Source organism: Atractosteus spatula, chromosome 6 (genome assembly GCF_055471065.1).
Source record: "Atractosteus spatula isolate fAtrSpa1 chromosome 6, fAtrSpa1.hap1, whole genome shotgun sequence".
Classification (NCBI taxonomy): Eukaryota; Metazoa; Chordata; class Actinopteri; order Semionotiformes; family Lepisosteidae; genus Atractosteus; species Atractosteus spatula.
The window spans coordinates 4105640-4122881 of record NC_142711.1 but is presented as its reverse complement, the minus strand read 5'-3'; the positions used below and the strand labels follow the sequence as shown (position 1 = coordinate 4122881).

Below are 17242 nucleotides of genomic sequence, written 5' to 3'. Positions count from 1 at the left end.
TACCTACCGTTTTGCCTTAATTAAATTAATGATGTAATTACTGAAGTCTCCACCAGTGGGGCTGCTGGTGTGTGACGACTGCCAGGTGTCCCCTGTGTGGATGAAGTCCTTTCTACACGCAAAGTGTTTCAGGACATTTGGAGATAAAGAGATAGATCAATCCAAGTTATTATTAGTGACTAAACTTTTATTAGTAAACTAATGCTCATTTAATCTCGCCATAATAAAATGTTTATTTTATTATGGCAATGTGCCATTTCTCATTTTCAGACTTTGCTTTGATAATTTTGAATTCACAGGAGCAAACTAAGCATTCAGAAATGTGCTCCAGTGCACATATGAAAAAGCACTGCTGTTGAAGATATTATTTAATACTATCAGTATGTTTATTATCTGTAGCATTCTGTTTCTAATGCCTTAAAATAATATAAAACATTACGTGGGAAAATAGTTAAAATTCCAAATATCCCTTATTATCTTGCAGAGATCGTCGTAAACATGGGTGCTTACACCTGAATTCAAAATCTAGAAGCTAATATTTATATATATAAAAAAAAACTCATCAGGAGCTTCAAGAAACTCACCGAGCCTAGGCATTGGATGAACTATTCAACGACAGGCTGACAGCGCCCACTAGCAGAGTCAGGCTCTTATGGAAAAAAAAATAAGCAAATGTACAGTAAAACAGGAGATGCACTATAAAAAGAAACAGGACAATGATCAATAAGCAATTGTTGTAAGTGGTTAAACGCCTGTAAAATATTGCACTCGTGAACTAGTTAGCTAATACAGCATATGTAATTACAAAATGCATTAAGAATTTTGTAATTTGTTTAGATTCTGTTGCTCTAAAGGGAGCCATTTAGTAACACTCTCCTCGACGTTGAAACCTACAATCTGTATATATATATAAAAACACAGCACAGAGGGCATATGGATACTGTAGTTTTTCTTAGTTTACAGCAGTAAACGTTAACCATTTGTTTTACATCGAAAAACTACAAATCCCAAAGTGCCCCCCCCCCCCCCCCCCAAGATCCATCGCGCATGCTCACATGGGGTTTTTTGTGTGTACGAAAACAGCAGGAAAAACAGCTACCCACTGAAATTCACCGAAACAGGTTGGTTGTTAGTTTTGTGTTTCTGGGTTTCAAGAGCGCCGTTAATATGTATTTTACCAAGAAAAAAAAAACCCGTTAGCCGCGCTGAAGTTTAGGTTTAAAACGATGTTCGAGTGGCAGTGTGTAGGACAGCGGACTGGTGGATCCTGTGTTGAGACTTATTTGGGCCTCAGTTCATGCGGAGCTGAGCCCTGGGTCTGACGAGCTGGTCGGACCGGTGGATTTAACTTCGGTCCTGTGGTTGGGAGTGCGTGATCGTGCCCGGAGGCAGAGTTTATCTATTACACCTTTCTTTAAAAGCGTCTTCCTGCGCAGGTAATGACGGTGAACGTGTCTGTCGCCGGCCTTTCCAGCCCCCCCCCCTCCGACAGGAGACGGGGAGAGGGAGATCGTGTCGTCGTTGTTGTTGTTGTTGTGAGTTCATGTGAAGCTGGCAGGGGGGGAAAGAAAGGCTCGTCGCACGAATTCGCCGAGTAAGAGTAGAGGAGTAACGCAATAAAAGTAACAGAAGAAATCGATCTGATTGCGGTGGCGGGGTATAATGTCGCCAAGGTGCCAGTTTAGAAGAAAAAAAATAATGTGTCCCCTGAGGAGCTGGGGGTGGAAAGTGGATTTGGAGTGGAAGTGGGTTCGCTGTGAGTTTGTGTGACATCTTTTCCCTGTCGGTCGTCTTGTCCCCTGTTCCCCTGGCCGCCTGACAGCGGGCCACACAGCTGAGGTGCGACTTCAGGAGAGAGCCCAGGACAGCAGAAGCAGGCTGTCTGTCTGTGTCTGTGTGTCTGTGTGGGTGTGTGGGTGTCAGTGTGTCTGTGTGGGTGTCAGTGTGTCTGTATGTGTGTCAGTGTGTCAGTGTGTCTGTGTGTCTTCCCGAGTCCAGGCAGCTGCTGCTCGTTCCCAGACGAGTTCTGGTTTCCAGAAAGGAGCGGTCAGGGGAAGAGTCGCTTGACGCAGTTTTCTGGTAATTGAAGTCAACTTGACCCGAGCTGATTGGATTTACCGTGTAGCAGGAATTCTGCGTTCACTGTACAAACGGAATAGCCCCCTGGGTGATTGGTTCACAAGCCCTTACACATTTCTCCATCTGTTTCGACTTCATCAGGGATGTCGTCTCCGGCTCGCGAATATTTCTTTAGCCTCATGTAGGTATTATGGTGGGCTGTAGACTCTTGCCTTTTTTGTGACCGTGTTGTCCTTTCTGATACTCCCCCTCCCACCCTAAACTGATCCCGCAGGAAAAGACGAAGCTGTTGGCTTTTGATTGTGTTGATCTCTCTCTGGGAGCCTGACTGGTGTCTCTTCCATCATTTGTGCGGTTTTGTGCCGACAGGACACTGTCTTTCAAGTAGTTTGTGTACCATCTAGTAAGCCTACGTTTTCCTCATTTTTGTGAGCACCTCTTTCATAAATTGTTTTAAAAATGTGATTGGAGAAAGCCTGTTTTTGCCGTGTTCACGGGCTCCGTGTTTGTTGATCACGGCAGTGGTTGATGAAGTGTCCAGACTCAGTTATGAAGTTTGGAAGCAAACATGACAGAAAAGTCCTGACTCTGGCTACGTGCGTTCAGAAATGAAAGAATAATCTGTCCTTCTCTTTTAGTAATAACTACAAAGGGCGGGAGAGTCTAAGTCAAAAGAAAAAGGGTTTTGTTACGCTAAAGAAATGAGCGTTTGAGACGCTACGTGTGAGCTTTGCCCGGCGTGTTCTCACTGCGTCCGGCCACACGCTGTAGAGGAACCGCTGCCTGCAGCTCTGCAGCTCTGCAGCGGGGTTTGTTTTTACACGCTGAGCAGCTGTACCTGACGACAGGCGCAGGAAGCAGAGCCTCCCTTATTGCAGACCATCATTCAGAAACTGTGGGCTCCATCCAGGGAAACTGAAGCACGGGTTTTGGTGAACTGGGATTATAAACCGCGTATCTGCATGAAAACAGTTCTGATGGGTTTTGTCCATTTTGTTCTCTGAAAAGCAATAATATAACCATTGCTCCAGGAAAGCGAATAACCCCGAAGATCTGTATTATGATGTTTTTCCTTAAAACGTACCATGTCATTACATGGCCTGGAATTCATTTCCTCACCAGGGAAGTGTACAATTTTCCTTTCAGGTGGTTATGACTCATTTGAAATAAATGTATAGTCTGAAATTCCCCAGTGATGTTCTGGAATACAGTGGTGCTAATAACATTCCCACACTTAGGCATATAGTTGTTTTGTCACATGAGTGTTATTGGTATTTAGTGTATTATTATTGTTATTGAAATAGTTCAGGTGGGGAGCTGCGTCAGCACGCGTAGTCTGCAAAGGAACAAGTAACAGGTTTACTCCATGCTGAAAAGAGAAGAGAGAAAACACAACGTTTCGGCTCTGAAGCCTTCTTACTCTGCTCTCCTCCCCACTGAGAGCTGGTGTGTGGGGAGCGTTCTGGCGCACTATGGTTGCCATCGCATCATCCAGGTGGAGCTGCACACTGATGGTGGTGGAGGGGATCCCCATTACCTGTAAAGCTCTTTGAGTGGAGTGTCCAGAAAAGCGCTATACAAGTGTAAACAATTATTTATTATTATTATAGTACAGGGTACAGAAAACTGTGCGAGCGATATCGGCGTGCAGTATAGTCATTCAAATTAGGGACAGCCATTCCAGTGCCAGTGCTTTGTGAAAATCTGCTTGTTGTACTTGGTGAAGTTTAAAATGTGTAATATAGTCATGGGTTGCTGAGGGGTTTTGTCGCTTGTTTGATTGAGCTTTATGTTCAGCGGGCAGAGCCTGTTGGAGATGGCTGGCGTGAGACTCCTTGCCCTTGAGCTCCTGAGGTGAGACAGCCGTGACTTGAAAGATGGGCTGTGTGGATGTCAGTGCCCCCTGCTGGTAGGAGAGACTGTCGAGACTGAGAAGAATTGGTTTCCTCTGTTGATGCTTTTTGGTGTTTTTTTCTTAAAGAATTTGTTTCATACTAGAGTGGTTGCGCAGCAGGATAGTACTGTTCTAGGGAGAAGGGTAAAATGTTCCCTTTGTCAAAGGTCTCCAGTGTGTTTACCTTTAAGTAAAATCAGTTGTACAGTCTAGTAGAATTTCTGAGCAGCTGTTAGGCACCAGCAGTGCTGTGATGTATGCATCCTGTGTGCTGTTCTGCTCTCAAGTCGTTGAGCGACCTGCAGTTCCAGATCTAGTCCGCAGAGTGATTGGGCTGTACTCGCACTCGGTAGTGAATTAAGGGCACAGGGCAAGGTCACAATTTAAAACTAAAAGGTGCTTTAGGATGGAGAGCAGGGAACCCTTCTTCACACAGAGGAGTAGGTACCTGCGGCAGGCTTCACAGCCAGGGGGCTGAGGCCCAAACTCTGGGCGTTTTTCAGAGACAGTTGGATGAAAATTTTGTTCCGCTATGTTCCTAATCTACCAAGTTACACAACTGTATGGATCCAAGTCTCTTTGTATTTCATCTTATCTTACAAATAACCATGGTGTGCTACTGCCCCTGAATGCGATTCTACACATCAGTTGCTTCTAATGGGTATGCTTTCTGCTTTCCAGTCACATCTAAAAAAAGCAGACAGTTCCCCCAGAGCAGGCTTACTAGTTAAGTCCGGTGAGGGTGGGCCGGAGCCCAGCTCCCTGTGTTGGTGCTGTGGGAATGGACCCAGCCCAGACGCAGGCGGGCTGAGCTGCTGCGGCCGCTGTGCTACAGATGGCCACTAGGGGGGGCAGCAGTCAACCTTCAGTGGTGAAAATGGTGAACCTCCATTTTCAAAGCCCCACTGTTTGAATTGCTGAATTTGAATTGATTGTTCCTGGGCTCCCTTGTTACATTAAAAGAAACCTTCCGTCTTGCTCAGAAGGCTGTGAATATTTGCTGAGATGTTTACTTGCAAAAAAACACAAGATTAAACTTAAAAAAATGCCTTTTAAAACACGAAGAAGAATCACTGTGGTTTCATATTAATCCTGAATAATCATATTGGATTTTCTCCGAGAAGCTTTCTTGAGTGTTTTTTGGGCTCCTCTGAAAGAATGGACTTCAGGAACAAATGAGGGACTTGATTCCAGCACCGTGTTGCTTTAGTATTGGAAAGCGTGGCATTCCATCGTTAAATGCTGGGAGTATTATTCCAGGGCTCACGGGTTGACACAGTTTTTGCCGATGTGTTACAGCTGGTCGGTTTGTCCTTGTCCGCGGAGCGGTGGCTCTGTGGCTCAGGATCTGCGCCTGTGGCTGGAAGGCTGCCGGTTCAAATCCCGCGGCCAACAGAGGAATCCTACTCCGTTGGGCCCCTGAGCCAGGCCCTTCACCCCAGCTGCTCCAGGGGCGCTGTATAAATGGCTGACTCTGCGCTCTGACCCCCAGCTTCTCTCCCTGTCTGTGTGTCTCATGGAGAGCAAGCTGGGGTCTGCGAAAAGACGAATTCCTAATGCGAGAAATTGTATGTGGCCAATAAAGTGATGTTATGTTGTTGCCAGCAGTGACGCTGTGTCTGTGCGCCCCCTGCAGGTGTGATGGAGAGGTAACGCCCGGACGCAGAGCAGGCCGCCGCCATGACGGAGTGCTTCCTGCCGCCCAGCAGCAGCCCCAGCGAGCACCGCCGGGCGGAGCACCCGGGGGGGCTGGCCCGCACCCCCAGCTCGGAGGAGATCAGCCCCACCAAGTTCCCCGGCCTGTACCGCACCGGGGAGCCCTCCCCGCCCCACGACGGGCTGCACGAGCCCCCCGAGGCGGCCTCCGATGACGAGAAGGAGCACGGCAAGAAGAAGAACAAGTTCAAGAAGAAGGAGAAGAGGAGTGAGTGCTCGGGCGGGGCCGGGGTCACGGGCCTAGTGTTTCACTTTTAACTAGTATTCAGTTTAAAGACATTTGAAAAATGGTTGTCATTGCTTTTGATGCTGTTAAAGTAAAACTTGAAAAGGTTTTTGCAGGAAGTAATGAACCTGTAAGATCAGTATCTGCCATTTTGGTATCGCATGCTTTATGACATTTTCTTGACCGTTTTTAATGGGGTGTTGGTCTGCTACTGGTGACCATTTGCATCACCTTGATCTAGAGGCAGGTGTGAGTTGCCCGCCTGCACTGGGAAGACGGGAGCTATCCTCAGCTGTCCCGCGCAGCCTGCAGCCCCAGGCCCGCTCTGATCCTGTCCTCTAGGTCAAGACACTTCGCAAGGGCAGAGCGCTGGGCAACCCAGGTAGAGCAGAAAACACACAGTCAATTTTAAACCACTACACCGATCAAGCACTGCTTCCGTTCTGTGTCATGGTAAGACTGTGTGAAAGGTCCTTTCCAGTTTTAAAATAAAAAATACAGCATGTTCATCCGTATTTTCATTTCAGTACTGTCACCTTAGCGATACGCGATTATATCTTCGTTTCTTAAATCTCTCATTGAGGGGATTCTTGGTGCTAGTTGGTTAAAGATCTCGAGGAACCTCGTCATTAAGTGTGCCTTTCCTGATAATGCTGGATTAGTCCGAAGAAGAAAAGTAACAGTGAAAGGCAGGTTAAAAAAAGATTTCCTGGTCTAATTGAAGGCTGACCTCCTTTCGCGGTGTTTGTCTCTACTGTGTGCGCTCCGTGGCGAGGGGAGGGAGAGGGAGGGAGAGGGATCGCTGTCTTACGCTCTGGGTGTCCTCCACAGCGGAGGGCTATGCGGCTTTCCAGGAGGACAGCTCCGGGGATGAGGCCGAGAGCCCCTCCAAGATGAAGCGCTCCAAGGGCATCCACGTCTTCAAGAAGCCCAGCTTCTCCAAGAAGAAGGAGAAGGACTTCAAGGTGAAGGAGAAGCCCAAGGAGGAGAAGCACAAGGAGGACAAGCACAAGGAGGAGAAAACCAAGGACAAGAAGTCCAAGGACCTGACGGCGGCCGAGGTGGTGAAGCAGTGGAAGGAGAAGAAGAAGAAGAAGAAGCCCACGGCCGAGCCGGAGGCGGTCCCGGCGGAGGCCCCCTCCGCGCGGCCGGTCTTCGGCGCGCCGCTGGCCGAGGCCGCGGAGCGCACCGTCCTGTACGACGGCATCCAGCTGCCCGCCGTCTTCCGCGAGTGCGTCGACTACATCGAGAGCTACGGGATGAAGTGCGAAGGGATCTACCGCGTGTCAGGTACCGGCCGCCGGCTTGGGGTGGCTCTCCACCGGTCGCGTGCGCTCGGCGTGCGTTTCGGAGCCGCCGCAGTTCTTCCCCGTGTCCGTCCAGCTGCTCTCCGCTTCCCTGCTGGCCCGGCCCAACGGAAGCAGGGTCGCCAGGCAGACCGGGACCTGGAACAGAACCGGCAGCGCGTGCCTCCGCTGGAGGAGCTGGGGCTGCACACGCAGGCACTGTGTGCACCCTTCCAGCTGCAGGGGTTAGCTGAGACGGGATGAGAGAAACCCGTTACAATCCTGCTGCGTTTTCAGTGCTGCCACAGGGGCCTTTGGCCAGAATCGGTGAAAACCTGGATTCAGGTCGGAGATCTCTGTGGCTTAAGGCCCGTCCCTGAGCTTTAGATAGAGGTTTTTACTTTAGTGCCTCCTCAGGAGCCTCTTTTCTCTTAATCTTTATTTGTAAATCATCTGGATTGGGAAATACCTTGCAGAGGTTTGCTCCAGTGAAGGTGTAGGACAGGAGAAGGGCAGACTGCCAGACCTGGTGTGGTATTCAAGCTGGACACCTTCTCCGTGTTACTTGTTTACTGACGACAGCTTTACTGGAAATTTAATTTCTATGCAAATGGGGTGGAAAAAATGTCTCTTGGAGAAAAAAGTGCAGAGAAGCCGAGTTCATCCGAGTCGTGCTGCCCAGAGACATGTTGAACTGGCCCATAAGACAGTGGCTGAGTTGGGACCCTGTGAGCGAGCTCTGAAGGTCAACCTGCTGTGGATAAGCAGTGATTAAAGTGCAGGAAGGATTGGGCAGGTGGAAGAAATTGTTGCTTTTGAATAGTGTACAGAATGATATTGGCTCTGGAAACCAAAACCGCAAAGACAAGACTTCACCGAATCATTTTGTATTTTGCCAGTTTAGTTAGTGGTTAACATTTTGAATGCTAATGTTCTCCTTGTTTGGGGAGGGGGGGCGGAAAGGGAAAAATGTTTTCGTAACCGAGGGCAGCAGCTTTCTCTAACGTCCATGCCTCACAGGGATGAAGTCGAAGGTGGACGAGCTGAAGGCGGCGTACGACCGCGAGGAGTGCCCCAGCCTGGAGGAGTACGATGCCCACACGGTGGCCAGCCTGCTGAAGCAGTACCTGCGCGAGCTGCCCGAGAACCTGCTGGGCCGGGAGCTGAACGCCCGCTTCGAGGAGGCCTGCGGCCGCCCCTCCGAGGCCGAGAAGGTGCAGGAGTTCCAGCGCCTGCTGGCCGAGATGCCCGCCTGCAGCCGCCTGCTGCTCTCCTGGCTCGTCACGCACATGGACCACGTCATCGCCAAGGAGCCCGACACCAAGATGAACATCCAGAACATCTCCATCGTGCTCAGCCCCACCGTGCAGGTCCGCGCGCGTTTCCGCTCGTCTCCTCTGCGTTTCGAAAGTCCTTCACTCTCGCGTGGGTTGTGTGTTTGCTGCAGCTGTGCACGTGGGGATTGTGTTTTTGTGTTTTTTCAGCTAGAGGTCGATTCCTCCAGGTGAGGAGGCGCTGTGACATGTTTCCATGTCATACTGTAGGGCAGTGTAGCTTGTTAAAAACTACTGCAGGCCAGAGGGGAATTAGCACGCACTTCTCCACAAGGAGACATCTGAGGCCTTTAATGTCATATTGTCAGAATGCTGAGGCAAGACTCATTGCGTTTTAAATTACAGTGCATTTAAAAATAACGAGGAACACGGATGATGTAAATAATTAAGTGCCAAAACTGGTCAGAGCTTGAAAAACATTCCTGCTGTTCAATTTTTTTTTTACCCCTCTAATACTGCACTGATCTATCGGAATACGTTTCTTATCGTTCATAAGAACCGCATGTAAAATGGTTCCGGTGTATAACCCAACTATTTTTCGGGATCTCCCCAGCTTACAGACGTGTTATGTTGCAAACATTTGTTTAAAACTCAGCCTTTGGAACTCGTTATGCTTTTCCCAGAGATGTGTAGTTAGGTTTCCCCTGAAAAACGGTAGGTGATAACATCACTCGCTTTCGTATTATTGTGGACGGCATGGACAGTATTGAAGAAATTTCAGTTTTAAAAATAAGTGATTACAGTTCTTAATTACTTCTGTAAGAGACTACTTTTTAAAATGAACATGTTTTTTAGCAATAATTTTACAGAGTTATCCTCTAATGTGACTTTATGGAATTACTACATAAAGTAATACGTTACCTCTTAAAAGCAGTTTTCCCAAGCATATTATTTTTTAAAACAATTAGGCGTAGGGCCTTTCTCTGTCACCAGGCGTGGGCCTAGATCCTTTCATGTGTTGTAAAAGTGTCTTTGTCACATTTCTAAACTTACCGCGTTCCTTTTCCTTGATACGGGTATGTCTGACAGCTGCTGCACTCTCAGCTTGATTAGTCATGCCTTTTTTAATGCTTAATTAGTCTTTTTTAATGCCTACTGCTCTCACTCGCAAGGCCGTGAAGAAGCAGCGGAGTAGCAGCACATAATCCACAGTGTGCAGTTTGCTGCACTGAAGCAAGAGCTTCCCGAGAGCCGTGGCTTACTGTGCAAGCTGGTATTCAGACACCTACATTAAAATCACATTTTAAGGGCCTTTAGTCACAGTCATTTAGGTAACTTAAGGGGTGCCTATATCATTAGATAGATACCGGTACTTTGGAAAATAATATACTTTCCAAAACATTAGCACAAGAGCAATATACAGTATAAATATAAAAAAAAGAGCAATGTAAAAATATTTTATTTTTTTTTGAGTCAGTCGCACAATGCAGCCGTTTTAGAAAGAAAGAAGGCACTTTAAAACTGTTTCGGATCAACAGTCTTAACAGCCATAGATAACAAGTAGTCCTGTTGTCCTGTTTTTATCGAGAGTTGGACCAGTGGGCCAGAGTGCTTAGCACCCACCTGCCTTCAGCACCCTTTCTCTCCTGACACAAACCCCCCCCCCCGGCTCTCTCTCCGCTTCTCCTCCTTCGCCAGACCCTCTACACCCCTTCTCTGTTCTCCCACTTCCAGAGCCTGCTCATTCTCCAGACTTGCCCCTCAGTGGGGGAATGAGCTAGCTGCAATAATCAGAACTGCTCAGCCCCAGGCCTCTGACCTCTGACCTCTGACCTCTGACCCTCACCCCTCACCCCTCACCCCTCACCCCTCACCCCCTGCTCAGTGCCTGCTCTAGAGCTGTCTGTTGAGATGGCACCCGTGATCTCTCAGCTCATTTCATTCATAAGTATGCCAGAAAGAGAAGACTCTCCTCTTGGCAGTGTGATCTGCATATTTCTCCTGTGCAGTGTGGAGATGGCGTACTCATCTCGAAGCTGCCTTTGTTGCCGCCTGGTATGCCAACTGCTTTAAATCGTTCTGTTTCATCATGCTAAGCCAGTACTTGCATAGCTCTTCCATCCTTGTGTGAGCCTTGTGTTTCGTTTTTTACGTCACTGTGTGTACGCGGTAGTTACTTTTATAACGTTAATTTCCCCCGAGTATGGGTAATCCCCCTGGATCAAGCTGGTCGTATCTCGTCCTCATTTGTGCGCTAAAGAGAAGCGTGTTATAGTTTGATTCATTGAGGATGCATGAGGGAGGCTGCTGCTTCCAGTCGGTCCTAAAGACCTTTAACAATTTGTGTGAGAGAGACTTCTTCTCCTTAGTCCTGCGGAAACGCTCTCCATCACAGAATCTTAAGATTATCGCCCTTCCGCTGAAGACCCTGTCTTTGTGGCTCTGCCCGTCGGGCGACCTGGGCTCTGACAGCTGGCTGTGCTTCCAGATCAGCAACCGGGTGCTGTACGTCTTCTTCACCCACGTCAAGGAGCTGTTCGGGTGCGTGCAGCTCAAGCCCGTGGTCAAGCCCTTGCGCTGGTCCAACATGGCCACCATGCCAGCGCTGCCGGAGACCCAGGAGAGCATCAAGGAGGAGATCCGCAGACAGGTGAGGGCCAGCAGCGGGGCCCGGGCTCTGGGCGGGGTGGAAACGGCCTGTGAGATGTGCCAAATTATGTGCCGAATTCAGAGCGGCGAGTCCATTGTATGCTCTCTGTAAGTGCTGTCGAGAGTTTATTATGTGTTTATTATTGGTCATGTACGTTCTCATTTTTTGCAGATGTATCTAGGCGATTGTTATTTTATTATTTAATAACGATTGTTATTGTTAATTGGTTCATCCAAGAAAAGGTCTGCCCACCATGTCCTGTGTCAGAGCACCCTGCTGGGGGTTTTCCTGCGTCACGTGTAGACAGTAGAGATTTCCGTGATCTGATTTTTGCCTCCTTATTTAATGGCCTCGCGTGTGTGTGAGCTGGCTTGTTGAAAATAAACTTCATGCAGCATTGCTGCACCATTTCCTTTTCCCTTGAAAACCATTTACATGCTTTGTGTGCCACTTCTTCTTCTGCTTGTGTGTTGTGTGTGTGTGCGTGTCCAGGAGTTTCTTCTGAACTGCCTGCACCGAGACCTGCAGGCAGGTATAAAGGATCTGTCCAAGGAGGAGAGGCTGTGGGAGGTGCAGAGGATTCTCACAGCTCTGAAACGGAAGCTGCGAGAGGCTAAACGACAGGCAAGTAGACCGCTTGTGCGCAGAGCCCCTGCTGAGAGTCGAGTTTCGCCACGCTCTGCAGTCCTCTCTCCTGCCAGGTATTGGACTCGCTGTGTTGCAGGATATTTTAGATCACATTTCAGTATCAACCTGACCAAACTCTTGCATGTGGTTCACAGTGTCGCGCTGCAGCTCCCTACCTGTATCTGTGCTGTGCTCAGTTTTCCTCCTGGTGTTAAAAGCACCCTGCTTGTTTTTCAGTACTTGTTTTTAATGTTTTAAACTCGCGAGTGACGGCCATAAGTCATCCGCTTCAGTCTTCTGAAGAATGGGGCCTCGGATTTCCTTGTATGTTGTGGAACATTTACTAAATTATTTTACATTCAAAAAGTAATTCACTAGACTCAGAGTGACTTAGTATGCCTAAACCTTGTCATTAGAACTGTGTTTTGAAATGTAAACATGTCTTCAGTGTAGTTTCTGTTTTGTTATAAAATATTGGAAAATGTTAAAACGTTTTTTCATTGACTGTGGCTCTCAAATGGTTTTCTCATTGTGCTGTATGTGCTTAATGGAGAGGGTGTGTTTTCCCCATGGAATCTTAAATGTGTCCGAAGGAGTGTGAGACCAAGATAGCTCAGGAGATTGCCAGCCTCTCCAAGGAAGACGTCTCTAAAGAGGAGATGACCGAGAATGAGGAAGAGGTCATAAACATCCTGTTAGCTCAGGTACACAAGCAAACTGTAATTGATTCAGATTTGAAGGTGCTGTATAAGATTCTGGGCTGCCTAACAAGGTTAAGCAATCCTTTATTGGCAAACATCTTTTTTTTGTTGTTTGAATAGCATACAAAAAACTTCTGCTTCAGCACTAAAGAACACCTGCAGTATATCAGATGTATCATCTGGCTGTGGATCATCTCAGCAGGCTGCTTCAGCCCTGAAGGACGGGCTGTTTTGTAGCAGCAGTTTGTAATGCAATAGAAGCCCTGTGGCTTGTCTGGATTTTACAATATGAAGCAAGCCTAGCAAGACTGGAGAGTGGACAGCGGGCCACATTGTTTTCTTAGAAATCTGTTTTTATATGTACAATATATTTCAGATGTGAGTTTTGCCTAACTCTAATTAGGACACGTTTCTTTTGAGCCTGCTTATATTGTAATATCCATAGTAGACAAGCGATGAAATGATCATTGCGTGATTCTGAAAGCCCTGTATTGGATATGAGCGAAATCCTAAAGCTAACTGAAAGTACGGTTAAGAAGGCAGATCTGGGTGATGAGGTGACTGGATTTGTGGTCAGCTGAGCTGGACTCGGGAGCTGAAGGTCTTCGTTTCTCCTCCACTCCTTTCTGGTGCCCTGGGGCTCCGTCGGTCAAGACGGCACTTTTGAGTAGAATCCGCGTTGTGTTGCTGATGCAGGAATATGAATTAAATGACTCTCGCTGCCCTTGTCCCTACTTCATAAAGTTATTTAATATTTACTTAATATTAAGTAAATATTTCTATAATGTTTGCTTAAAGGTGAACTGAAAAACTGGTTTTGTTTTTCGGGGTTAGAATCAGCATAAATTGATGCATTTCAAAACAAATAAAAAGTAACATGCTGGGCATTTTATTGAGTAGAGTACAAAAGCTATTTGACCTTAGTTTATTTCACAAAAGACATCCTATTTCAGGATGAAAAGAATGTTTGGGATGAATGTTTTTCTGATATAGTATTTTAACTGAGGAGAAGCTCACCATCATAGGAAAATATAAATATACAGACAAATACTGTATTGAGTGTAATGCAATTTGACATTAGCTTGCCAGTGAAAAGTTCACAAGAATAAGGGTGTCGGCCCCAGAGTCTTGTTTAAATTCCACTTGGGAATGTAATTACATTTCTCCCTTCATTCTACTGGCCCTTAATGGCTGACGCAAATCACCCAATTGGTCCCTCCTGTATGTAAAATAATAATCCTATATTATTACTAGTACTTCTACTACTAAAGTAACTGAATGGTTCAGCCAGATGAACACGCCATTCAGATGCTGAGGTCGTCTTTGTAAATGGCCACCAGGAGCTTCATTCCACAGGCTGTACAGAAATCGCAGTCCCAGTCATCTCTTGCTTGTGTTGACAGAGTTTTCCTAAAACAATTTCAGGCAGCTGATCTTTTCCTTTACCAGTTAATGTGTTGGCAGGCCATTATTAGCTTTCTTTAAAGCGGACAGCAGTATTCTCAGGAACCTGTCGGCTTCTGCTGCCCGATTTCCAGGAGAACGAGATCCTGACGGAACAAGAGGAGCTGGTTTCCATGGAGCAGCTCCTGCGGAGGCAGATTGCAACGGAGAAAGAAGAGATTGAGCGCCTCCGGGCGGAAATCGCCGAAATCCAGAGGTAGTGTTTTTGTTGAGGGGGAAAAATACATGCCTTTGCCTCATCCCATACGCCCTGTGTGAATTTGAAAGCCTGGAGTGACTTGGGCCTGTAGGACAGGCGGTGGGCCGCCCCCTGACCGGCTGTGTCCCTACCCACAGCCGCCAGCAGCAGCACGGCCGCAGCGAGACGGAGGAGTACTCCTCCGACAGCGAGAGCGAGAGCGAGGATGAGGAGGAGCTGCAGATCATCCTGGAGGACCTGCAGAAACAGAACGAGGAGCTGGAGGTGAGCGCGCGGAGCCGTGAGGCACAGGGCCGTCGCGCGAGCAGAACCAAGGGGTTCCCCACTGCTTTACAGCCTCTTCCTCTGGCTGTCGCTGTTTCGTTTGCCAGAACCGTGGTCTTCTGCTGTAAGTCGCAAAACTTGTGCAGACCGCTGTCCTGCATGGTGGTCTTCGTGACCGAGGCAGAGGGGATATCGACACACCTGCTGCTTAAGGGTCAGGCCCCTTTCTCTTGAAGACGTAATCGTCATGCATGCGGCCACACTGTATTTCGAAGCGGTCCTGGTTTTTCTGAGCGTGTGGCCCGGGCAGGGCAGGGTGGGGCGTCTTGGGTCTGTGCGCCAGGGCCGAACTCCGTCTGCTCTCTGCGCAGATCAAGAACACCCACCTGAACCAGGCCGTCCACGAGGAGCGGGAGGCCATCATCGAGCTGCGGGTGCAGCTGCGCCTCCTGCAGCGCCACAGGCTGCCGCAGGAGCCGCCCAGCCCCGAGGGCCGGGCCGAGGAGCCGGGCAAGAGGGACCCCGCCGCGCCCGCCGACGGCAAGCCGGCCAAGGAGCCCCTCAAGCCCTCCCCCAGCAAGGACCGCAGGGAGACCCCGCTCTGACCCGCCGGCCGCGCCTCGTCGTGGGTGCGGGCGTCCGGACGTGTGCCCCTCCTGGAGAATTCGGCCTCCGTCCCCCCTGCGCTGCAGGTGGCCGGCGGGGGGACGATGTCCTGCTCGTTTCCACGCCCGGCACGGGGGCGTCTCTCTGTGAACATGGGGGGGGATGTCTGGAGCACTTATTCATTCGTGGGAAAAAAAACAAAACAAAACAGGAGGGGATATGCGTCCTGCTGTAAGATGTCTTCTGGAATTTTTTTTTAGCAGGTAACCGTAGAATATTTCTGACCAACCTCGATTTATGAAGTGAACTGGAACCAGTTCAAGGGGCAGTGGGATGTGATGATCGGTGATCGTTTTAGAGAACCGTTAAGCAGCATGTGTTTCTGTTACTGAACGGCTCAGCCAGCTGCCTCTCGGCACCACCAGGTTCGTGTTTGTGTGTTAACAGTTCTACCAGTGGTTGAAGAAGCTGTATTCCAGCCAAGTCAATTACAGCACTGGATTGCAAACGAGAACTGATCACGAGTCGCTCGTTACTTTTAAGTGCACGATTTGATAATATCGGTTAATCTGTGTTCTGATATTATCAGTTCAGTCATTCTTTCGTTTTCTATCTTTTTGCAATGCGGAGAGACAGTGGACTAGTGTTTTAAACCGGTGTCTTTCTTTCCATCATGGAAATTTCTCCTTTTTGATCAGCTTAGTTGCTAATTTATGAGAATTTATAACAGTTTGTGGCTGACCACCCTAATTTTATCACATGCTTATATATAAATATATAAACTCAAATATATAAAGAATATCAAATGTTTTCCTTGATTCTATTTTAGAAGGATATTAAAATTAGTATATGACATGCAGTCTCTATAATGTAAGAACCACATTTCCTTTCTTAAAATGGCTTTCAAAAGGCATGGTTAACATAGTGCTATTTTACATGATTGTCACAAGGAACATTCCTTTTTTATTTCACTTTCTTGGAACTTGATTAACCTTTAAATGAAATTCCATCAAAGAAGCAGTACTATTCTGTCTAACCTTAAGGTCCCCCCTGTATTCCAGTACGACATCACTGAAGCAGTCTGCCCATTGTCATTAAAACTGTTACATCTCTGTTAAGACTATCTGTGTTGAGAGCTGATTAATGTACTGAAATGAATATAATCTAATGAACTGTAGCTGCCCTTTTGTCATTATCGTACAAGCTATACATGTGACTGTAAGTATAGGACATTTAAGTATATTTTCAGACTAAAATGATTAAAATGACAGCAGCCTGGTGAGCAATACATTTAATGTTCCAGAAATAAAGTGTTCATGAGGTAGAACTAATTATTGTATTGAACTTGGAAAATGTTTCGGAAATCAGAGCGCCTGTCAGAAATTGTCACATTTGTGAAGTCAGCTAAAACACAATAAAAAACTGAAACTACACTTACTTGTCTAAGAAAAGTAAAAATGAAGTGCCTGTCACAGATGAGGTCCGTTCTCATCAAGCAAGTGAAGTGGTTGATGTATTTGGTACTCCGGCTTTTAACAAAGTAAATCTAGCCTATACCTACAATGCTGAAGCTTGGAGTTCTCAATAAAACAATTCTATGACCAACCTAAACATCTGTAGGCATCTCTGTTATGGAGGCCATTGATAGTGTTCCACATGAAGTTTTTAAACTCAAACCTGCATTGCCTTTAGCAGTAGGATCTCCTTCAGTAGTGGCATTGTGCAAGAACAGAGCATGAGAGAGAAAGTTACAAGGGCGAGCTGGCCGTTGGGCATGTCTAGTCTGTTTGCTCGTTAGTAGTTAATGCATCCAGAGTCACATCCAGCTGTCTCTCAGAACCCATGTTTAAATGAAAAATCCCTGACAATAAACACTACTAGTACATTAAAAAAAAGGGTAATCAATTATCATCCCACCTGTATGGGTTCTACAATGATCACTACAACGGTAACCTACAACGAACCGTAGTACTTTGATGCAGCAGTGTGGATGCGGTATATCGACTTGGTATTTTTACATTTAGATTGCTAAAACATTCTCTGATCTGTTTTGGGGATAATATGCATATTTTAGTTTATCATTGAATATAATGGCTGATGTCAAAACGGTTACGATAAAAATAATTTATTTTGAAGCCAGTGGGTTGTGGCTCCTCGTTTCACTCTTGTCATACTGTATGCAGCTAGTAGAGAATAATTTCATAAAGTACTCTTAAAAAAAATGGTTGCATGGTGTCATTTTTCTTTTAAGAAAAT

The 17242-nt window shown here is 47.1% G+C and overlaps 1 protein-coding gene across 1 annotated transcript; it reads left to right on the top strand.

The window, feature by feature from the left end:
- The first annotated feature begins 946 nt into the window (after window positions 1–946).
- Window positions 947–16419, top strand: ralbp1 (ralA binding protein 1). Its single transcript, XM_088918367.1, has 10 exons — window positions 947–1121; window positions 5610–5897; window positions 6747–7205; window positions 8222–8571; window positions 10964–11125; window positions 11618–11749; window positions 12346–12456; window positions 13992–14113; window positions 14254–14380; window positions 14752–16419. Exons 2-10 carry the CDS (start codon window positions 5654–5656, stop codon window positions 14983–14985), a joined length of 1941 nt encoding a protein of 646 aa, XP_088774493.1. The 5' UTR covers window positions 947–1121; window positions 5610–5653; the 3' UTR covers window positions 14986–16419.
- The last annotated feature ends 823 nt before the right edge of the window (window positions 16420–17242 follow it).